Source organism: Lasioglossum baleicum, chromosome 18 (genome assembly GCF_051020765.1).
Source record: "Lasioglossum baleicum chromosome 18, iyLasBale1, whole genome shotgun sequence".
Lineage (NCBI taxonomy): Eukaryota > Metazoa > Arthropoda > Insecta > Hymenoptera > Halictidae > Lasioglossum > Lasioglossum baleicum.
In genome coordinates this window covers 4,205,772-4,226,265 of record NC_134946.1, presented here as the reverse complement: position 1 = coordinate 4,226,265, position 20,494 = coordinate 4,205,772, and the positions used below count along the sequence as shown (strand labels likewise).

General features: G+C 36.6%; 2 protein-coding genes across 8 annotated transcripts in view; one reads left to right on the top strand and one right to left on the bottom strand.

The window, feature by feature from the left end:
• Nucleotides 1-20,494, bottom strand: part of Flo2 (flotillin-2) — a 181,376-nt gene that overhangs the window by 76,295 nt on the left and 84,587 nt on the right. The window lies entirely within an intron of this gene.
• LOC143218102 (glucose dehydrogenase [FAD, quinone]) lies at nucleotides 3,222-19,466 on the top strand. 4 transcript variants are annotated; one of them, XM_076443095.1, is made up of 8 exons: nucleotides 3,239-6,054; nucleotides 6,333-6,817; nucleotides 11,033-11,124; nucleotides 14,600-14,796; nucleotides 14,889-15,103; nucleotides 15,365-16,000; nucleotides 17,308-17,854; nucleotides 17,939-19,466. In XM_076443095.1, the coding sequence occupies exons 3-8, from the start codon at nucleotides 11,059-11,061 to the stop codon at nucleotides 18,207-18,209; spliced, it is 1,932 nt and encodes a 643-aa protein (XP_076299210.1). In that variant the 5' UTR covers nucleotides 3,239-6,054; nucleotides 6,333-6,817; nucleotides 11,033-11,058; the 3' UTR covers nucleotides 18,210-19,466. The 4 variants fall into 4 exon arrangements, with proteins under 4 accessions (XP_076299212.1, XP_076299210.1, XP_076299213.1 ...); XM_076443096.1 differs by having other exon boundaries at nucleotides 3,251-3,355; XM_076443097.1 differs by lacking the exon at nucleotides 6,333-6,817 and having other exon boundaries at nucleotides 3,222-3,355.

The window sequence follows — 20,494 nt, the reverse complement described above, 5'->3', positions numbered from 1 at the left end:
ATTATCATTCGTTGATTTACTGTTATACATAATTTTCAGTTAAATGTGCTATCATTTTGTCACACCATATTTCCTTAAAAATTCTTTTTTTTTCAATAAAATTGTATACACTGGCGAAATTCAATTCAATTTCATTTGTGTCTGTTTATATCGATATTTTGCAAGAATGCGTAAAAATAAAACCTTGGTTGTAATGTTAAATAAATAACTATTACGTTAATTTTAAAATGTGCTATCTTTTTGTCCGGGAGTGTACGTCATTACATGCATACGCATTTGTTAAAATATGAAACGATAAGGAGATCATTGTATATGGTAAAGACGAAAATTTGCAATGCTTATAAAGTAATTACGGTTCCCAACAGGTGACCTTTACGGATTGTAGGTATTTTATTATTATTATAGATATTCTACGAAATATACGAATAATATTAATACTGTATATGCCTTGGACTAACCTCAAACAGTCTCTTTCAGGGTAGTTCTAAATTTCGTTTTCCTCAAGTTACGGGAATCCCCTTATCTCTATTGTTTCAAGGAACCCAACACACTTTCCGGAACGAAATCGGAAAGAGGAAACAGTGTCGTATTTAAATGAAAGTAAACTGCGTTTCTGCAGGCAGCGTTGCATACAATTACGATAATATTGTAGAACGAACTGTCATTTGTTCTCGGATTTTTCGGTTTGCGATACCTTTCGCGCAATACGATTTTGTAGGTAACATCAATTTTCTTTGATAGGGTTCCGTACTGCGATAAGGAGACTCCGGATTTTATGCATTCATGGCTGAAATGAGCAAGTGCTGGTTAAAACAGCGAAAATATTAAAAGACTTTAAGAGTATTCATATATTACATTCACCACATCAAACTTACTAATGAAGAATTACATATAAATTTGTATTTAGCTCTCCTGCGTATTGCAATTGTTGCACAAACTTTTTATTTTGCATAAACATCCGGAGTCTAGCGACAAGAATTATGTACATAGTTCTAAGCAGAATCGCCAGGTCGACGGAATTGACTCGAGTAGAGGGGGGAAAAGTTACTCTCTGCCAGTAGCGGATTAGTTACGTGTCCGGGCCACGGCGCGGCGGAAGCGTGGGGAATAGCGTCGTAGAAGGGGAAGGCAGAGTGGGGACACTGGTTCTAACTTCGATAGAAATACTGGATGGAATTTCTTGAATAAAATGACGTAGCCTAATAATTAGATTACTTTTTATACGACAAATAATTTATGAGTAAAAGCTGGTGGCACGTCAACGTTACGTAACAATCGTGGTTACAAATATAATGTAAACAGACATATTTTGCGAATTGGAGATAAAGCGAATTTGTTATTTAGTAATTTAGAAAAATTTACACACAAGGAAAATTCATTTTCTAATAGTGTTTTATACCGCGAAGTGCCGTTCCGATAATATGCATGTTTCAATCGAAATTCATAGTTCTACTTGCAATTGAAGAAAATGTTTCTTTTTTTCTTAAATTTACATGTCTCCTATAAGTATACCGTTTTTTATAACTCCTTCTCCGAGATGTGAAACTTAATCACCATTTTCTACCTGCCAATTTCATAACAATTTAGCGTTGTTGTATCCAGAATCTAGGAGACTGCGACGATAAAAAAAGCAACTCGGCTAGTGCGATGAGTCACCTCAAGAATCATTACACCACAGCCTCACAAGTCAACGTACTGTGTCTAACGTAAACATCGCGATCAGAGTTCTGCAGAATTACAATTGAATTACTCCAGGAATTATAATTACAAGGTAATTGTAATCAAATTACAATGTAATTCGTAATTGCAATTAGAGTACAATTACAAAATACTTTTTAATTAAATTACATTAATTACGAATTACGATGTAATTAAATTTCGAGAGCTGTATTTCAATTATATTTCTTTGCAATTATATTGTATTTTAATTACATATCTGATTAAAATACTTAGTAATTGAATTAATTGAAAGGTTTGGATTATGTAATTCAATTACGATATAATTGTATTACTATATAATTGAAATACAATGTAATTCACTTGCGTGATTGAATTACAATGTACGTTAATTAGCACATCTCTCTGATTGAGATACATAATATATTCATTATACATCATCGCCGCCATGAATTGACTTTGATCGTGAAGTATACATGATGTACATATATGTAGATTACGTTAGCCATGATCTTACATGCGACATCACCGCTTAATGAATAAATTATATTTATATTTTATTATATATAATCATTCATATTTGAACAACGAGAGGAGATTCGAAAATTCTATCAACGCCATCTGTCAATCAGATGCGACTGTGTAAGCTAGAATTCTGTAACTGTCACTGTTGAGGCACGAGATGTCGGATTGAATAATTTGTTTTCTTTTTCATTTTTCTTTAATTTCTTGAATTTCAACACTAAACCTACCAAGCTCAAAACATATAAAAGTGAAACACCTTATGAAATTGAGAAGATTGAATTTACTTAAACTGTGTACGGTTTTCATTATACATACTGTGTGCTTAAGTAAACAAGTCAATTCAGTAATTTCCTATGAAAGCGTTTTCACAGTTTCAATAACTATGGATCAGAAAACCGGTCAATTTGACCGTGGTAGGTTTAGTGTTAAGAGAATACATTATAAATATAATTAGCTCAATATTACATACAATTTGTGTCTTATTTAAAAATGTATTTCTCAATAGTTTGCACTGTTTTAATCGATTCAATTATTGATTTTTAGCTATTTTTTATTTTATTTATTTTGATCATTCATTTAACAATTTGTTTTCCAACAACACCACATAATACTTTTTTATATTTTAATAATTCATTTACCAATTTATTTTGCAACAACCCCAGCGAATAATTTGTACGTTGATAACTCATAAAAAATTTATTTTTTTTCAGCAAAACTGATTAATAGTTTGTATTTTAATGGTTCATTATACAGTATTTTTGATAATAGGTGGGCATAATAACGTGCGACGGAATAAATTGGTGTTTTTCGTTAAAATGAAATGAATATATTATACCGTGACTCAGAATTCCTTGGAAAACAAAGAGCGAGGACTGTGTTAACTGGCCGATTACCAAATGTTTGACATTGTTGAATATATGCATAACAGATTGGTATCACGATCCCCTAATGCCACGGGACTTTCTTCCACCACGCAATCGCCTCGGTGCTCAGCCACATACATATATCTGAAATGTGAACTGCCGATATGCTTCACTTCCCCGGTTAAACTAGCACACGTTGTTGCTCGGGTAGCCAAAGTGGTTGGTGTCTAAGACTGAGAGTGGGACTAGTGTTGTAATTATATAACAACGGTGGATTGTTACAGTGTCAGGTAAACCACAGGGAAGTGCATTACATTTGGTGACGGATCATTCTTTTTCGCAGCCGATGCGACTAGACAATATTTTACAATTAAACCACATGGTGAACATACCAGCTAAACTCGCGTAGCCTTGAAGGATAGACTTGAAAGTATTTTCGTGAATTGCTGCAGAATTTTTTTCAAGATTCTTAGTAAACAAATTGCCCCGGTGCATCAAAATTCCATCGCACGATCGTCTCAGTAATATTTAAGTGTTGGACCACGTGGTAGTCATTAGACCAGTTGAGCTCGGTAACCTTGAAAGGTATACTTGAAAGTATTTTCCTGAATTTCTGCAGAATTTTTTAAAGAACCTCAGTAAACAAATTGTGCCGGTGCATCAAAATTCCATCACACGACCGTTTCAGCAATATTTAAATGTTAGGCCACGTGGTAGAAATTAGTTGAACTTGGTAGCCTTGAAGGATACACATAGAATGCCCAATAAAAAATAGTTCATCACCACCACATGGTGAAAATTGAAACGTTTTAACATGACATCCTTATGGGTCACACTATTTTGAAAATTTTTGGAAATTTTTTAAGGCTTGTCTACAAGGGAAAATTTCTTAAATGAATACTTTGTCTAGTTTTTAAGTCTTCGAGGAATATTTTGTTTAATATTGAATCATATGGTAAATAGTCTAAAATGAAGAATTTCAACCAAGACTTATTCTGTTGAAACTATAATATAGTACGTAATTTTATGCGCGATGAACATTTAAATATTTTCATCTAGCATAATTACATAAGACCTCCAGTTAGGAACTATCTAATTGTATATCGCGAAACGAACTCTGTTGCAGATTCATTTTGCAATCGGGAACCTATCGTTTACCTTGCACGCTGCATTATGTTGCAGCCGCGAGATACCTTTGATTCATACAACATTTATGCAACATTCATCTACGAATTCGATTTTTGTTATTGTGATTTGTTATTTGTGATTCTATCATTATTTTGAAATTTCTGAATTTTTCACTATTAGTTCGGAATATTTTAGAATTTTGCACATCGATACAAAATTAAGATATGTTCTTACAAAACATGAACATTTTTTTAAAGGAAACGTGTATATGTTGTTTGAAATATCGATCGCAAGATAATGAAATGTATAATATTCAAATGTTCTCGGCGCAACGGTTCGATCAGTTAATAGGAAAAAAGCAAAATTTGCACGTTAGTTAGGAACTTTCAACGTTTCGATCTTCATTCAGATCATTTTCAAGAAAGTAGAAAAAACTGCGTCTGAAAAATATATTTTCACAATGTAAAACGTGTATATTCATAAAAACTATTGATATTTTTATTCTGATATGAGATTGTGTTTCTCTTGCAAAAGATTTTTTGGATGCTAAACAAAATTCACACGCTCCGATTTTTATAAAGTTATTCATGTAAGTCGAAATTAGTCTATCCATAGTTACTTTAGTACAGGCATTAGTTCAATTGTATGTATTAGATGGACATAGTTAATTTATAAAGATAATTGAACTTCCTGGTAAGTTAATATGCCAGAGCGACTTTCAATAATTATTTAATGGAATACGAAGAATAGGCGATACAACAGTGCTTATATAAGTTAAATGTAAAGTAAAAGTACGAGAAGTAATACATATACATAGTGATTGCTCGTGCAGCTCTTTGTGCATTGTAATCGACACAAAACGATGACGAAATAATTGATCGTTTTTTTGTGCAGTTCTGTTTAATTAATCTTGTGTTCATGTCTCATTAAAACTTTGTAAATATTTTCATATCAAAGCCATATGCAATGCATTTTATATAAAAATACATTTTCCATGTTATTATTAGTGTTTAGCATACACCTGTAACAATAAAAGTTTTAATATAACAGCAACATTAGCTGCTTCTGAAACTTTTTTTACTGCTGGGAATGTGCCTAGTTAGTTAAGAAATAAAAACAATCGTTATCAGATAATGTAAATGTGTTATTTGATCATGTAAATATGTTATTCGATAATGTAAATATGTTATTTGATAATGTAAATATGAGGATGTATTTTGATGCACGTGTGCTGGAATTGAAAAAAATAGCACACGTGTAAAACTAACTTAAAGTTACACCTATTGACATTAGTGACCTTGCGTGACCTTGATTATCATTGTGTCGTATACGAATGAATTCGTACTGGCAGACGCCTTCATACGATGTCAAAAAAGAAAGACATAGGATTCCATGTTTGAAAAATTGAAGGCATCTTCACTTTAAAAAAATAATGCAGATACAAAAATGTATAAACATCATTATATTGTTAGCAAAAGACAATATAACTTCCTCCCCTTTCATTTGTTCCAATGTTTACTTTAAAAAGATGCATAGGACTTCGTTTCGATGATGCAGATAAAAAAACTTGGAGACCATTGCATTGCTTGCAAGAAATAGAATAATTTGTTTGTAATGTCCATTTAAAAAAAAAGCAAGGGTTCCATCTAAAAAATTCAACGTCACCTTTGTTTCTTTCAAATCACGTAGCCATTATGTACATTGTTTGCAGAAAACAGTGAAACTTTTTCCTCTTTCATTTCTTCTAACGTTTGCTATTTGCAAGAAAAACGCTAGTGCTGACATGGACACGCTGTATGTGAACCCTTCGAGTGCTGTGCCGGAGTCATTTTTCACCGGGAACATGCAAATTGTCATATAGGTACTCAATTTGTGACAATTAAACTAACTGAATAATAGCTGTTTGTTTTTGTCATTGCGGATATCGGAAAGACTGATGTGTCTACACGAGATATATCACCAGAAGTAAATTTTAAAAAATTATTAATTAGAGCTGTGAACAGTTCTGAGCAATGCCAATTAAATAGCTATAAAAATCGTCCGGTGTATAAGGGTTAATTAGTATAATCAAATTGAAGAATTGTTTTCACGTGACTAGAAGTTTGATGGGACCGAGCTAACGCGTATTTTCTATCGCAGAAACCGTAGCCCGGTCAATTAAGGACCCACTTTCGAGGCTGGCGCGAGTGAAACCGTGAACACCTCGCTGCAATTCACCGATTCGCGTTCCCCGTTCGCGAACTCGCCTCGTCCTGGAGCGTTGCATCTTTTTCGGCTTTCTGCTCGGCGTCGTCGTCACTTTTCGCTGGTCGGCCCGGCCGAGGAGTCGAACGCGCGACCGCGTATGTCTGTGCCTGCTGGCTTGTTCTCGTTTAGAACGGGCTTTCGCCCCCCTATCCGAATCTCTCGTAATCTCTCGCGTCTTCATCCCTGTGTCAATCAATGAATCAGTAATCAATCCGTTCGTTATTGATGTCTCGTTGCGGGCCAGTTTCGCGCGTGAAATTTCGAAAACGCTTCGCAATATTATGTGATCTGTGCCGAAGGGGTGAGTGAGCCAGGAAATGATCGAGGAAAGGATTCAGGAAGAGACATGGTGAATTATATGGACGTTGCTCTGCTCGGTGAGTGCATCTGTCGATCATTCTTCTGATGCATGTTTTAGACTTGTTCTGGAGGAACATGTGGACGCCAGCTTTAGCTTTATCACTCGTGGTCGCTATCTACTGACAGGATATCATTCGTTGACATTGCGAACGTGACTTTTTGGACGGATATACAGTTACTCACAAAATTGAGCCAAACAAGCTATATCTTTATTTGTTCGATTGATCAAAATTGAACAAATTTTTGCACATTCCTATCTTGCATTGAAATCCGATTTTTATACTGAGAACAGGTGACTAATACTCCCCATGAAAAGATAAGATTAAATCATCTTTTTAAATCGGATGAAGTAAGAGCTCTTGGTTAAAATGACTGTAGAAAAAGTTATTGAATAATTAGAAAAGGTACAGGTACATATTGAGAGTACAGTAAAATTCGATAGAATAAAATCTTACTAAATTATGTATGTTTACGATAAAATTGGCTCTTAGGACTTTCGAAAAAATTTAATACAAATATGTTCTACACGAATTTCTAAAATTACCTTCGAAGCGTAGAGACAAAAATCCGCAAAAATAAACTGACGTCCTCGACGGGTAAATCTCTCCAGAAACGAAAAATAAATAGCATTACAATGTTGAACTTACATTTCAAATGTACATTTTTTTTACAATTATAACAATTTTTCGAAACAAGTGTCGAAGAATGACAGCTCTAACCTTCACAAATGTAAAAAATAGCGAATTTTGAACTTCAAAATAGATTTTTCTATTTTCGGTATACAAGTCCAACAAAATCTTTTAAAAGCAATAGGCTCCGAGGCTTGGATCATGTATTTCCAGACCAGGATTTATATGCGTCGACCACCCACGTTCTCTTGGTGGTCACGTGTGCCGCACGTGTGACAATAAACAATTTATCCTTTGGCACTCGCGGCCATTTCACATTTTAAATTCGCACATATTTGCAAAAACTACTGTCTAATTTTGTTGAGTAATCTTTCTATAATTTTCTTATAAGCATTACGTTGTGAAACAAATAAATGTGTGCAAATATTTTTCATTGTTTTGGCAGTTCCCGAGAAAAATGATAAATTATCGATTCTGAATGCATTTTGTGCTTTGATTATAACAATTAATAGTTATCTCGTTAAAACGTGCAACGTAGTACACCGCGGACTATCGGAATGTGATTCTGAGAACCACAGAGACGTGCTTAAACAATGAAATGTTATTTTGAATTAAAGTAAAAATGACGTTACAAGCGTGACATTGTTCAGAAATATTTTTCCGAGTGACGCGTTTTGCGACGCTCTATCTTTTGTATATTGAAGACGAAACGTGATTTGATAACTATCAACGTACATTGAAGATTGTCGCGTGACGTAGTTAGGTTGTCTGCATATTTATTCTTCGAAATCAATTCAGATGTAAAATTCTCTTACAATAATATTAGTGATATTAAAATTATCTCGTTAAAAAATGTCCACAGAATACTACTGTATACAGGTTAGAGTGTTATGGTTGCAGCACAAAACATCTGCAAATTTGCAACTTTACAAATTTGCTATTTCGCGTTTTCTCTTTCCGACAGTGTAATAAAAGATTCGAGTGATAATCATTAATCACTCGGCACATCCGTGAGTTCTCGGCGTCAATTTGCATGACGCGTGCTGTGCCCGAGTGGTTCAGTGACTGGGATGACGTCATATCGCTACTCTTTCTCCGGAAGAGAACGACCGGTCTCCGGCCGCGTGCTACGAGATCCTTAATTAGAGTGTCTACCGTCTAGTGTCTAGTGTAGCCGCGGCTTTGAACGCTAATTCGCAGCGGAAGAACTGGATGAATCGCTATTATGAGCTGTCGGAAAAAGTCTTTGCTCTGCGCGGATCTCTAGCTCAGTTGTTTCGGATGAATTCGCTCTCTCCGCACAGGGTGAATGGACACAGGCCTTTCTCGAATAAATGGAAAAATATAATACTTCGATAAAAAAAAAACGAAATTTTAAATTTTTTAATTATTCAAGTCTCAATTATAGGACCGTATAAAGACCCTCCGAGGCCCTAACTATTTGAAACACGCTGTTGCCTTTATACAAAGACGTAGACAAAAAAATTGCATCATCGGTTAAAAAAAATAATCTTTCAACATTTAATAAATTGGATCCGTGATAGCTGTACTAAATTCTCTTAACATACGCTTTTACCGATTCTGTGCAATCTGATGTAATAGTGGTGCAACTTGCGCGGTGAATTATGCGAGACTGGCTAAATAAATAAAAAGCATTGTTACCTAATTTCAATACGACGGAATTTCTATGGCTAATTCTTGTCTATTTTAATTTTACAATTGAATATTAGATTATTTTATCGTTATTATTGTATAAAGGAATTTTATTAGGATTTCGTATATGAGCAATTCCTAGTATTAACTATAGAATGAAATTTTATTTTTCGAAATATTCACCATTCACTCATATTTTATCTCCATTATTCCTTTTTCATAAACATATTCAACGGAAAAAAGTCGATTAGGATTTCCGACAGAACTAAATCGATCACTACGAATAGTCGTACGTTCCCAACGCAATTACGGCAATTCGATCTATCGATTAATCGATCGATCGATATGGCCAAAATCAATGGGGCCTGGTTCTCCCGTTATTTTCAATAATAGTTCCTGCGCGATCTAGACGCCCAAACAACCGAGTACACGTTGCTCTCTCACTTTCCAAATTCCTGTTCCTGCGAGCATTTTATATCTACTACCGAACGACTACGATTCAGTTTTCATTTCTGCCCACAGAGAAACTGCAGTTCGGGTCATTTGGTTCCGTATGCACTTTCACGTCGAAACGATCTCGCGTTGCTTCGAGTGTATTGTACTGTTTCTGTTATCTCCCGTTTAGCTATGACATAAGTCGATACGCTGACCAATAGACGATCGCAGATTATCTTTTCACGGTGCAGTGACCATTAATTATATAATAAATTACTCGACTGTTCGGACAATTCAATCTTCGAATTATTCTAGCTATAATTTTGGAGATCTAATATTGTGTTCATGAGAACAATTTTTCAAAAATAAAATTTTAAGTAGTATTTTACAATATAATGTTGGAACATATGTTAAAGAATTGAAAATTACCGTATCGTTTCTCCTATAAAATCGGTGGCACAGTGAAATGATTAAAAATCTAATATTTTATTCGTGAGAACAATTTTTCAAAAATAAAATTTTAAGTAGTATTTTACAATATAATGTTGGAACATATGTTAAAGAATTGAAAATTACCGTATCGTTTCTCCTACAAAATCGGTAGCACAGTGATATGATTAAAAATCTAATATTTTATTCGTGAGAACAATTTTTCAAAAATAAAATTTTAAGTAGTATTTTACAATATAATGTTGGAACATATGTTAAAGAATTGAAAATTACCGTATCGTTTCTCCTATAAAATCGGTGGCACAGTGAAATGATTAAAAATCTAATATTTTATTCGTGAGAACAATTTTTCAAAAATAACATTGAAAACAGAATTTTATATGAAAATCACTCGAAATAAAATTTGTGGGAATACGTGTGAAAGAGCTGAAAATTGCCGTGCAGTTTTTCCTATAAAATCGTAACACTTGAGAATGTTGGAAATCTAATATTTTAATCATAAGAACAATTTTTCAGAAATAAAATTGAAAATCACTCGAAATAAAATTTGTAGGAACACGTGTTAATTAGTTAAAAATTACCATATATTTCTCCACACGTCGGTAATTTTTACCTAATTTTTGATCCGTCGCCAAAAAAATGCCTAAACAACTCTAGAAATATTAATTATTGAAAAAATGAAGAAAAATCCTTAGCTGGAAAGGATGAGTTCTTCAAATGTATTAATTAATCACCGGTGTGGGTAATGTAATGTACCTAATGCTTATTATTAGACTGCGGATCATTAGGCAAAATAAAAGTTTTCTAAGCCCATTGTGAGAAACCAGACAAATTTTAATAAGTCAAAGACGGTGTAATAATATTCTCGGATTGTGTTAATGTTCTCACCGTTTTCTATTTTACTTATTCATTTTCCTTCCGAATGCATGAAATCCGTAGTCTAGTTATAGTCGGCGTTACGTACACGTGCGAGCACCATTCAATTACTGCAGAGAGGGGGTGGAGTGGACGACAAGTTGGTCTCTTGTTGCTCCAACAAGTAAAACTGCTCGTTTTTGTTTGCAGGTGACACTGGCCCCTAATTGGATAAAATGAGAGTGCATATCATGATCTTAAGTTTGGTGCAATTGGCGTTTGCATTCCAACACCCCTTTACGGTAAATACAGTTGTTCGTTTCTTGTGTTGGTAATGGATACGCGATCATTTGAGTTACAATGTTTAGGGTAATTATCTAGAGAACTATCTATCGAAAAGGAAGCTCTTCACAGATCGTAATTACTAAATGATTATTTATGCAATTTTCAATTTTAAAATTGTGTAAAACAAGTGTAAATAAATTTTTGGGAAGCATTTATGCTATTCATTGTTGATTTTCATCCGAATAGCTAATAGCCTATTTTCGAGGACATCTCAAAAAGTTAATCGCGAGACACAAGGTCACCCCAAGGCAGAGTTGGGCATTATTCGATTAAAATTTTAATCAAGATTGATTGAGTAATGTGTACGATTAAAAAAGGTAATCATTGAAAAATCGACGATTAATTCAATCGATTGATGAAGTTAATTGTCAATCGTTGATTAAAAAAAGAAACCATCGAAAAATCGGAGACTGATTCAATCGATTGATGAAGTTATTCGTCAATCGTCGATTAAAAAAAGATATCATTGAAAAAAAAACATAAAAGCACGTAAACAGAGTTTGTATTATAGACCAAATGACAATACACCTAAACTCAGTTTATATTTTTTTTCAGTATTCATATAGTTTTAATTCCGCATTTCATTTCGAAATTTCAGCAGTTAATCATTAATCAATTATCCGATTGACAATTACAATTGAAAGGAATGTAATCGTTAATCGCAAATAACGACTAAAGTAGAAATTTAACCGTTATTCTCCCAATTAACGATTAATAAGTATGCAATCGTTAACCACAATTAACGACTAAACTAGGAGATTAATTGTTAATTGCGATCAACGTTTGAAGTAGAAATTTATTCGTCAATCGTTGATTAAATTTTTGCCAAACTCTGCCTCTATATTTCGATAAAAATCAAAACCGAAGAAAACTAAACTATTACAATGTACGCTACTTTTCAAACCACGCAACTTTCGTTGCAATCTATTTTTCATATACCAAATAGTTTACAAATGATTTACATGACATTAGCCGAGTCACTGTGTATAATTGCAACCCGGTTTTACAAGTTCGAGAAACACAGAAAATGTATTGAGTAACATACGTCTTACGTAAACCGAAACTTCACCTACACGTAAGCCAAACCTAATCCAGGTACATATCGCCTAATTCGGACCCAAACATAACCTAGACCTCCAAGTTACAGCGAATCACACTGGTTCGGATCTAGCTTGGCGTTTTGTGGCTGGAGAAAAAGGTTGTTCAAATCGGTGCTGATAACATAATTGCGTAAATCGTAAATTAGTGGTCGTTGACGGTAACATGAAGGCTAGGTCTGGGTTAGATAGATTACGCTAATCACATATGTATACAGTAGATGCCTCGTAACTAAACTGCGAATCTTTATGCATTTATGGTATCTGAAAATTTTCACAAATGGGCGGAATATAAAATTTGATAAATTTGGTACGATTTTTATTTACTCCAAATCCAAAAAGGCTACGTCCACTGAAGATAAGATTTTATTTAACCCCTTGCCGTATTTTAACGAGTCAGTCTCGTGATGAAGATTTTAACAAAATCTGACAAATATGAATGTTAGGCGTTTCTTCTTAGGTGAAATCAAATTTAATTCGTTTTTTAATTAATATTGAAGCATTAAAATAAATGTAGCCATACAGAAAATATAAATTTTCTTTTCCCTTCTACGACATTTTTGGGGATAATGACTGGGCGAAGTATCCGTTTACGTCAGTTGTCAGAATTGGATGAAATTTTACCACGTTTTTATTAGCTCGCTTTCTTGTTTGTTTGTCTGTTTGTTCGAAATATGTTCCTCCTTGACTAAAATGATGATTGTCAGAAGGATTTTTGGCGACTCGAAAAAAATTTTTTATTTTCGTATGCGTGGACGGTCCCTCTCCGCCCCCTACCACCTAATCCAATCACTCTAGATTGAAATTAAAATAGTAAAAAAAATTTGTCGGTAAGGTAGGGACTGACATTAAAATGGTAAAAATTTTTTTTGCGATTTGTTAATAATCCTTATGACAATCATCATTTCAGTAAAAAAAGAACCTATTCCCAAAATTTCATCCAATTCTGACAACGGACGTGAATGGAAACACAGCCAAGGACTGTAATCACTGTGGATCACAAATGGTACGGCAAGGGGTTAATTCCACTTACTTGAAATTTGCCTACAAAAATTGAAAATTGTATAAACTTCCGCAATCAACTCGTAACCAAGCTAATATACATTGGGTTAAATGCGTACAGGATATTCCGTTTGAAGCGAACCATGCAATTATCTATTAAACTATGATTATATACGGGATGTCCCAAAAATGTTCGAGATCCTCGAAAGGGGCGGTTCGCGGAGGTGATTTGAAGCGGAATATTCATTAGCAGAAATGTCCGCCTCGGCTTTGTTAAGAAGTTATTAACGAAAAACGCACATCAATAAGAGCGCGGCTCGGCGGCAGGTTTCACTGAGCGCAGCGACGGAGTCGCGCCGCGGTGAAGCAGTGAACAAGAATAGGTGTAAAAATTGATTTAATTAGAACTCACTTATTCAGAGGTAATTCCAGTTGCTGGTTCGAAGTGTGTGTCACTGGGCCATTCGGAGACGAACTGCACAACTGATGGTAGATCACAACCGTGAGCTTCGAATTGACACGTCCTTAGAGATGTTCTCTCTACCACGGTTTAAACGAAACTGATTTTACGCAAGACTTTCCTGAAGAGTTTAGGCGGGGGGGGGGGGGGGGATTATGGATGTCGAGGACGGGGTGGTAAAAAAAAAACGGGAAACGAGAGGGGGCGCTGGAAGACTAGAGTTTAACCACATGTTTAGACTTTCCTGCAGATTGGTATGTAGAGAAAAAAAGGTCTGTGTGTGTGTGTGACCTTTTACCCAGCAAAATGTAGAAATGCCAGGTACGCGTGACGTTTATGACTCTATTGTCCTGTTCTAAAAGAAGGACAGACGATGTTTTGACACATGTGAATGTCATCAATTCTAATCTTACAACGGTCCTCTCTTTTCCTGCTTTTTGTCTGACCCCCTTCTCTTGTTAACTGCTTCACCGAGACACGACACCAATGCTGAGCTCAGTGAAATCTTATTCGTTCATGTTTTTCGTTAATAACTCCTTAATAGAGATGTGGTGGATATTTTGGCAAATGAAAATGACGCTTCAAATGACCTCAGGAACCGTCCCTTTCAAATATAACTTATTGTGTTTTTGAGAGAATATTTTCTGAACCCCTCTGAAGGGGAGTAATTTATACAATTTTAATTTAAACACTGCTGTTATACGTCATAACCCCTGTTGTGATTGCTAATTCTTAATTATCATTTTTAATTTAAAAGATTGCGATAGCAAGTTATCATTATTTTTATTATTTTTAATTTAGAAATGAATTTAAACAATCGTACATAATTTTCATTGGAAACGTCGCTCTCTAAATAAGCTATTTGTTAACTAGTTTGCACCTGGCCAGCTGGACACCAACAACGAGACATCCGGATGTTGTTCATGCCACTTCAAAGACACATTCTACATGGACGCAAAATGTGGCGCGACGACTCCATTTATGAATCTGGTTCAAAAAACAATGACGGCTAGATGCGATGTCTCGAGTCCTTGCAACAGACTTGGGAAGGAGACGGTGCCTCAAGAATGGTATGATTCTGAAAGAAACTTGAATACCTATATCCAATGATGTCAACAGTATTTTTGCGAATTCCGTTTCTAACAACTTCATGAAATTACAGGTTCGACTTCATCATAGTTGGTGCCGGTCAAGCCGGGCCAATAATCGCCAGGAGATTGAGCGACAACCCATGGTGGAAGGTGCTGCTGATCGAAGCGGGCCCGGAAGAACCGACGATGACTGCCATCCCAGGCCTGGCATTTCACGCAGTGAACTCGACTGTAGACTGGAAATTCAAAACCGAACCTACGGAGCCCCATCCGACTGCTTGTTTAGGTAGCCTAGTCATTAAACTGCAAGTTTCTGGGCTTTTAAAAAAATCGACTTTGCAATAAAAAATTCACGATCGTGTATACTATCAGGTAGAATGTTCATAACTACCCTTCTGGTAGAGGTAGAGACTTCAAACATGCCGCAGATGGTTTTCTTTGAGTGCCTAATTTGGTTTGGGGGCACATTTGACCCCTATACTCGGCTATACCCTTTTTCTCGCCAGCTTGATTGTTTACTGAATAATAACATAATTTCTTCCACCAGAAACTTTCGGCGCATGCAGTTGGCCTCGCGGCAAGATGGTGTCCGGCACCAGCGGCCTTCACGGTATGATGTACGTCCGAGGACATCCGGAAGTGTACAATAGCTGGGCAAGGAACGGTGCCGTAGGCTGGTCCTACGACGAGATAACGCACTACTTTGAACGCGTAGAGAACCCTATTAAACAGGAAATGCTTTCCGACAAGCCCAGAACAGTCCCAGGCCCTGGTCCGATGAAGATTGAGTATTTTCGGGACAAGCCCGCATTCGCCGACGAAGTTCTCAAAGCTGCTGACGAGCTAGGCTACAGGACGTCCATGTTGAAAGAGTACAAGCAGACAGGGTTTATGGTGGCTCCCATGACGACACAGAACGGGATGCGAGGCACGACTTCGAGGAACTATTTAAGGCCGGTTCACGGCAGGAGGAATTTGAAGGTCCTGATAAATGCGCACGTCACGAGGGTTCTGTTGAATCAGTGGCAGAGCAAGGCTTATGGCGTCGAGCTTGTGGACAAAGATGGCTACCGGAGGATCGTCAAGGCCAATAAAGAGATCATCCTATCGGCTGGAACTATAGGGTCACCGCACATCCTTCTGAACTCGGGGATTGGGCCGAAAGAGGATTTAACCAAGCTGGGTTTGTTGATATTATTTTTAAACCAGACGTTTTTCACCAGGGCTTGAAACGGGCCCGGAAATAACTGTTTGAAACTGTTTCATTTCGGGCTTGATCGAAACAGTTATGAAGGACCGATATTCTGAATAACTGTTATGAAGGCCCGAAATTTTGGTTGATATCGGTTTCGATTACGGTCCTTCGTACATGGATATCGGTCCTAGCATAACGGTCTAAGGCCGATACTTTTTCGGTCCTATATCGGTCTTCATATCGGTTCTAATACTTTGTTGCTCGGCCGATGCTTTTAGGCACAGCGACTTCTAAGGGTCGGCCGATGCTTTGTAATCGGTGGCAAAGAGACCGGCACCTTATTGTCGATTGCCGACGCGACTGTTGACTCGACGTCATCGGTGACGCTTTTGCGGGGATACCAATCAGAATGATCTCTGGTAAAACAAAACACATCCTCTTGGACACAAGACTCACCACTCTGCAAGCGAAAACCTAGAGCCTAGAGAGAAGCTCAGCAACTTTCGAAGTTCTCCTGATCTTATTGTCGCGCTTCATTAGGATTATTTACCATTTCCAATCTTAATTTACTTCTAAACATTACTAGACTGCAAGAAGTTTCACTTTTGCCGCACGTGGTTTTTTTTTTAAATTCAAAAGACTACGTACGTCATGTGGTTGGGCGTACCCTATATGCTTCGGGGTTGAGCCTTTCGAAAATTTCGTTATTTTTGCGGTAGGACGCACCGTTCTCGAGATACAGCCATTTTCTATTTAAGACTAGCTCGGCTAACCATCCCCACCACTTCCGTTACGCATTTTCGTATCGCGAATTCCGTGACGCGAATTAGGCCTACACCCTGCCAAATGAAGTTTCACGTCAAAAATAGTCAATAATGTATACATTTATTGTTGTAATAAAACAACTTTGAATTATGACCAAAATATAATCGTTTTTAATGTTGGTAGTTATTTTCGGACCCGTTTCAAGCCCTGATTGCTATAACTTGAAACTTAGAACTTAGAACCGATATGAGGACCGATATAGGATCGAAAAAATAACGGTCCTAAACCGTTATGCTAGGACCGATATCCATGTACGAAGGACCGTAATCGAAACCGATATCAACCAAAATTTCGGGCCTTCATAACAGTTATTCAGAATATCGGTCCTTCATAACTGTTTCAAGGACCGAAACCGATATCATAACTGTTTTCAAGCCCTGTTTTTCACCATTATAGCGGTGTCGATGATTAGACTCATTTAGCCAGCTCTTTTCAGACTTGAAAGCTCAGTTTAGCAAAATTGTCCGCAGGTTTGAACGTTGTCAAGGACCTCCCTGTGGGAAAGAACCTGCACAATCACGTATCGATTGGCATACACTACAGCATTAAGGACACTGCCTATGAAGCAATGACTATGGACAGCGTGAACGAGTTCTTGGACACACGCAGCGGTCCCCTATCCAGCACCGGACTGACTCAAGTGACGGCGTTTTTTGAAAGCAGCTTTGCTGTTGCTGGTATTCCTGATATTCAGGTTTTCTTTGACGGATTTTCACCGAAATGTCCAAGGACTGGCCTGCCATTTGAGTGCTTGAATGGCGCGCTTGCTCTCTGCTCGGATAGGAGAGAGATCATAATGAGGCCCACTGCGGTCACTGTGGGTAGCAAAGGGCAGCTGAAGCTGCGGTCTGGAGATCCTATGGTATCGCCACTTCTATACCCGGATTACTTCACTGATCAGAAAGATTTGAAGAGATTGATCGAGGGCATTAAGAAGTCGAATCAGCTTGTGAACACCCAAGCTATGAAGAACTGGGATTTGAGGCTGGAACCTGTGATCCATTCGCTTTGCACTGAGTAAGAGTCACTTGATGTTGAATTAATCAACTGTTAGGTCCATTAAAATGTCCTACTGTTCTAAATGTTTTATTATCGTTTCAGCTACCACTTCGCCAGCGATGCATACTGGGAGTGCTACATAAGAGCTGCCACAGGGCCCGAGAACCATCAAGCAGGCACTTGCAAAATGGGTGGTTATAATGATCCAACAGCAGTTGTGGACCCAGAACTTCGAGTCCGTGGAGTGACGAACATTAGGGTCGCCGATGCTTCAGTGTTCCCAATTGTGCCAAACAGTAACCCAATCGCCGCCATCATGATGACAGCCGAGAAGGCGGCTGACATGATCAGGCACACGTGGACGAAATCGTGAACCTTGACAGTCCGATTATTAGGACAATAGAATAAAGACTATTCTTTTGAAATGTGACAATTATTTTGCTTAATATCATTATTCAGTATCACGATAAGTTTGTTTGCATTCGTTGGACTACGAATCTCTATGCATTTTTGGCGGCCTCACCAGTATCACCGAACACAAACATAATCAAATTTTGTACATACTCATGTCAGTTTCGGAGACGTTGCATAATTATTCGTAGTTCGATTATTATTGCTTCTCACGGGTTATTAATGAACAGAAAGTAAACATTTTTATTGTACCGCTCGGCGAGCTTCGTTGACAGAATATGCATAACGGGTGTCCTGTTAGGACTAATGAATTTCTCCTTTGTTTTAAGACTGTGTCGAAAATATTTGAAATGTAAACTACCACGTTGATAATTATATAATTACAATTAATTTCAATGGTTTATATGCGAGATTTTTGTATGCACTGAATTGATTGAACGTCGCAAATGGTTTTCATTAAGATGATTAACAACAAAGGAGAAATTTGGATATTCGAGCGTCTTTGATCGGATACCACGTACAATATTTTTACTTCAGCTCAATTTGAATCGTATTTAATGTTAAGATATCATTAGACAGTGGATTTTTATACAAATTCACGTGTTCAATCCAAAATAAATACTTTTTTTTTTTCACACAAGAAAATATTGAATTTACTTAGTATGTTTTTATTACCGTCGCGTAATAGCCAAGGTCGAAACGAGTAATCGTCTTGTAATATCATAACTTTCGTGTAAATTCATGAAAACAGATATCAAGATCACGAAGGTTATAATTACACTGCCGTTCTGTACGCGAAATAGAAAGTTTGTGCATAAATCGCAAGTTGTTGAGTACCTCGTGACGGTACTAACAGCGGCGGACCGTTAATTTTATGGCCCTGGGTTAACACTGTTTTGGGTCTATGCAATTAATCCAAATTAACTGAAGTACCACAATTTTTTGTATAATTTAATTTTTCTTAAGTTTTTAATTTAAATTGTTTTTCAGCCAGAATCGCCAAATTAAAACTTTAATCCCCACGTTTCCGGCGTGGTCTGGTCACGTGACTATTTCCCCTCAATTTGTGCTCCTTCCCCTCAGTTGGCGACACTGGCTGCAGCCCATGCCCAGATCCGCCGCTGTGTATTAAAAATAAATGATCTATCGTAATCTCGAAAGATTTTTACTTTGTAAAAATACTTTACCTTGTTCACTCCGAAACGTTCTCCTTTAACAATTAACATATCAAACTGGAATATGAATGTATGCTGCGAATGACGTGTCATCGCATGTTTTATCTGCGCGTTATACTTATCGAAATATCTGCTATGTTAAATCGAACGGTTTGAAGGGCGTGCTATCAATGCGAAATTCACAGTTGCCAGTGTCAGCAAACTTAAGAAGTAATCTCTACCTAATTGTAAATGTAGCGTATTTTTCTACTTTATATCTAAGGAATCACAGCAGAATTGAATAGGTAAAATCAATTGTTTCTTCCGAGTTGGCATGGTTCAATATACACACTAGTCATGTTTACAGTTAATTGAAAATACATTAACGAAATAAATTTATTTGTGTAATATTGCAGTTGCAATAATAATAATTGAAATGTAATTCGAAGTACTGAGGAAAATTGTGTGTGTCGTGTTTTACATGGTGAAGTTGCAATAATTTTGTTCATTTTTATGAAAATACAACGGATTGCTGTTTTGAAAGTTAATTCTATTTTAATTATTGTATTAGGTTGTCCTAAATGGTCGTTTTTTAAGTAAGCGGATACCATTCAATGACCATTAAATAGACATTAACGAAAAGATGTTAAATATAACAATGTCTAATAAGAAAAATGATATGTTATATTGTTTCAGCTGCATTCATAGATTATTTTACCGGAAGTAATAGATTCTAATGGATACCTTTATCAAATTATAAACAATTCTATGTAGTGCCGCCAGATTGGCAGCAAAACTGATGGCATGTAAATACTCTCCTCTATTCCCCTTCCACTATCCCATTTCAGCACCATGCGCACACTCCAACGTCCCCCACTAACAAGATCGTAGACGTCTTTTAGACCATATATACCAATAGACCCGGCATAGGTATAGTATGTGTATAGGAAAACCGAGAGTACAGCTCGGAAAAGATAAAGGACGGTGTGACGTCACAAGATAAGTTTTAAGCAGTCTTAAGATAATTTCAAAATGGCTGAAACGGCAGACCGACGCCGACACTACGCCATCATACACTTGCTCCGTGTAAATT

What these genes read in the sequence shown, in the direction of transcription:
- LOC143218102 (XM_076443097.1), top strand. Translation starts at nt 11,059, where the DNA reads ATGAGAGTGCATATCATGATCTTAAGTTTGGTGCAATTGGCGTTTGCA. An exon ending in CCATCCGACTGCTTGTTTAG is followed by an intron (nt 15,104 to 15,364) that starts GTAGCCTAGTCA and finishes TTCTTCCACCAG; the next exon opens with AAACTTTCGGCGCATGCAGT. An exon ending in ATCCATTCGCTTTGCACTGA is followed by an intron (nt 17,855 to 17,938) that starts GTAAGAGTCACT and finishes TTATCGTTTCAG; the next exon opens with CTACCACTTCGCCAGCGATG.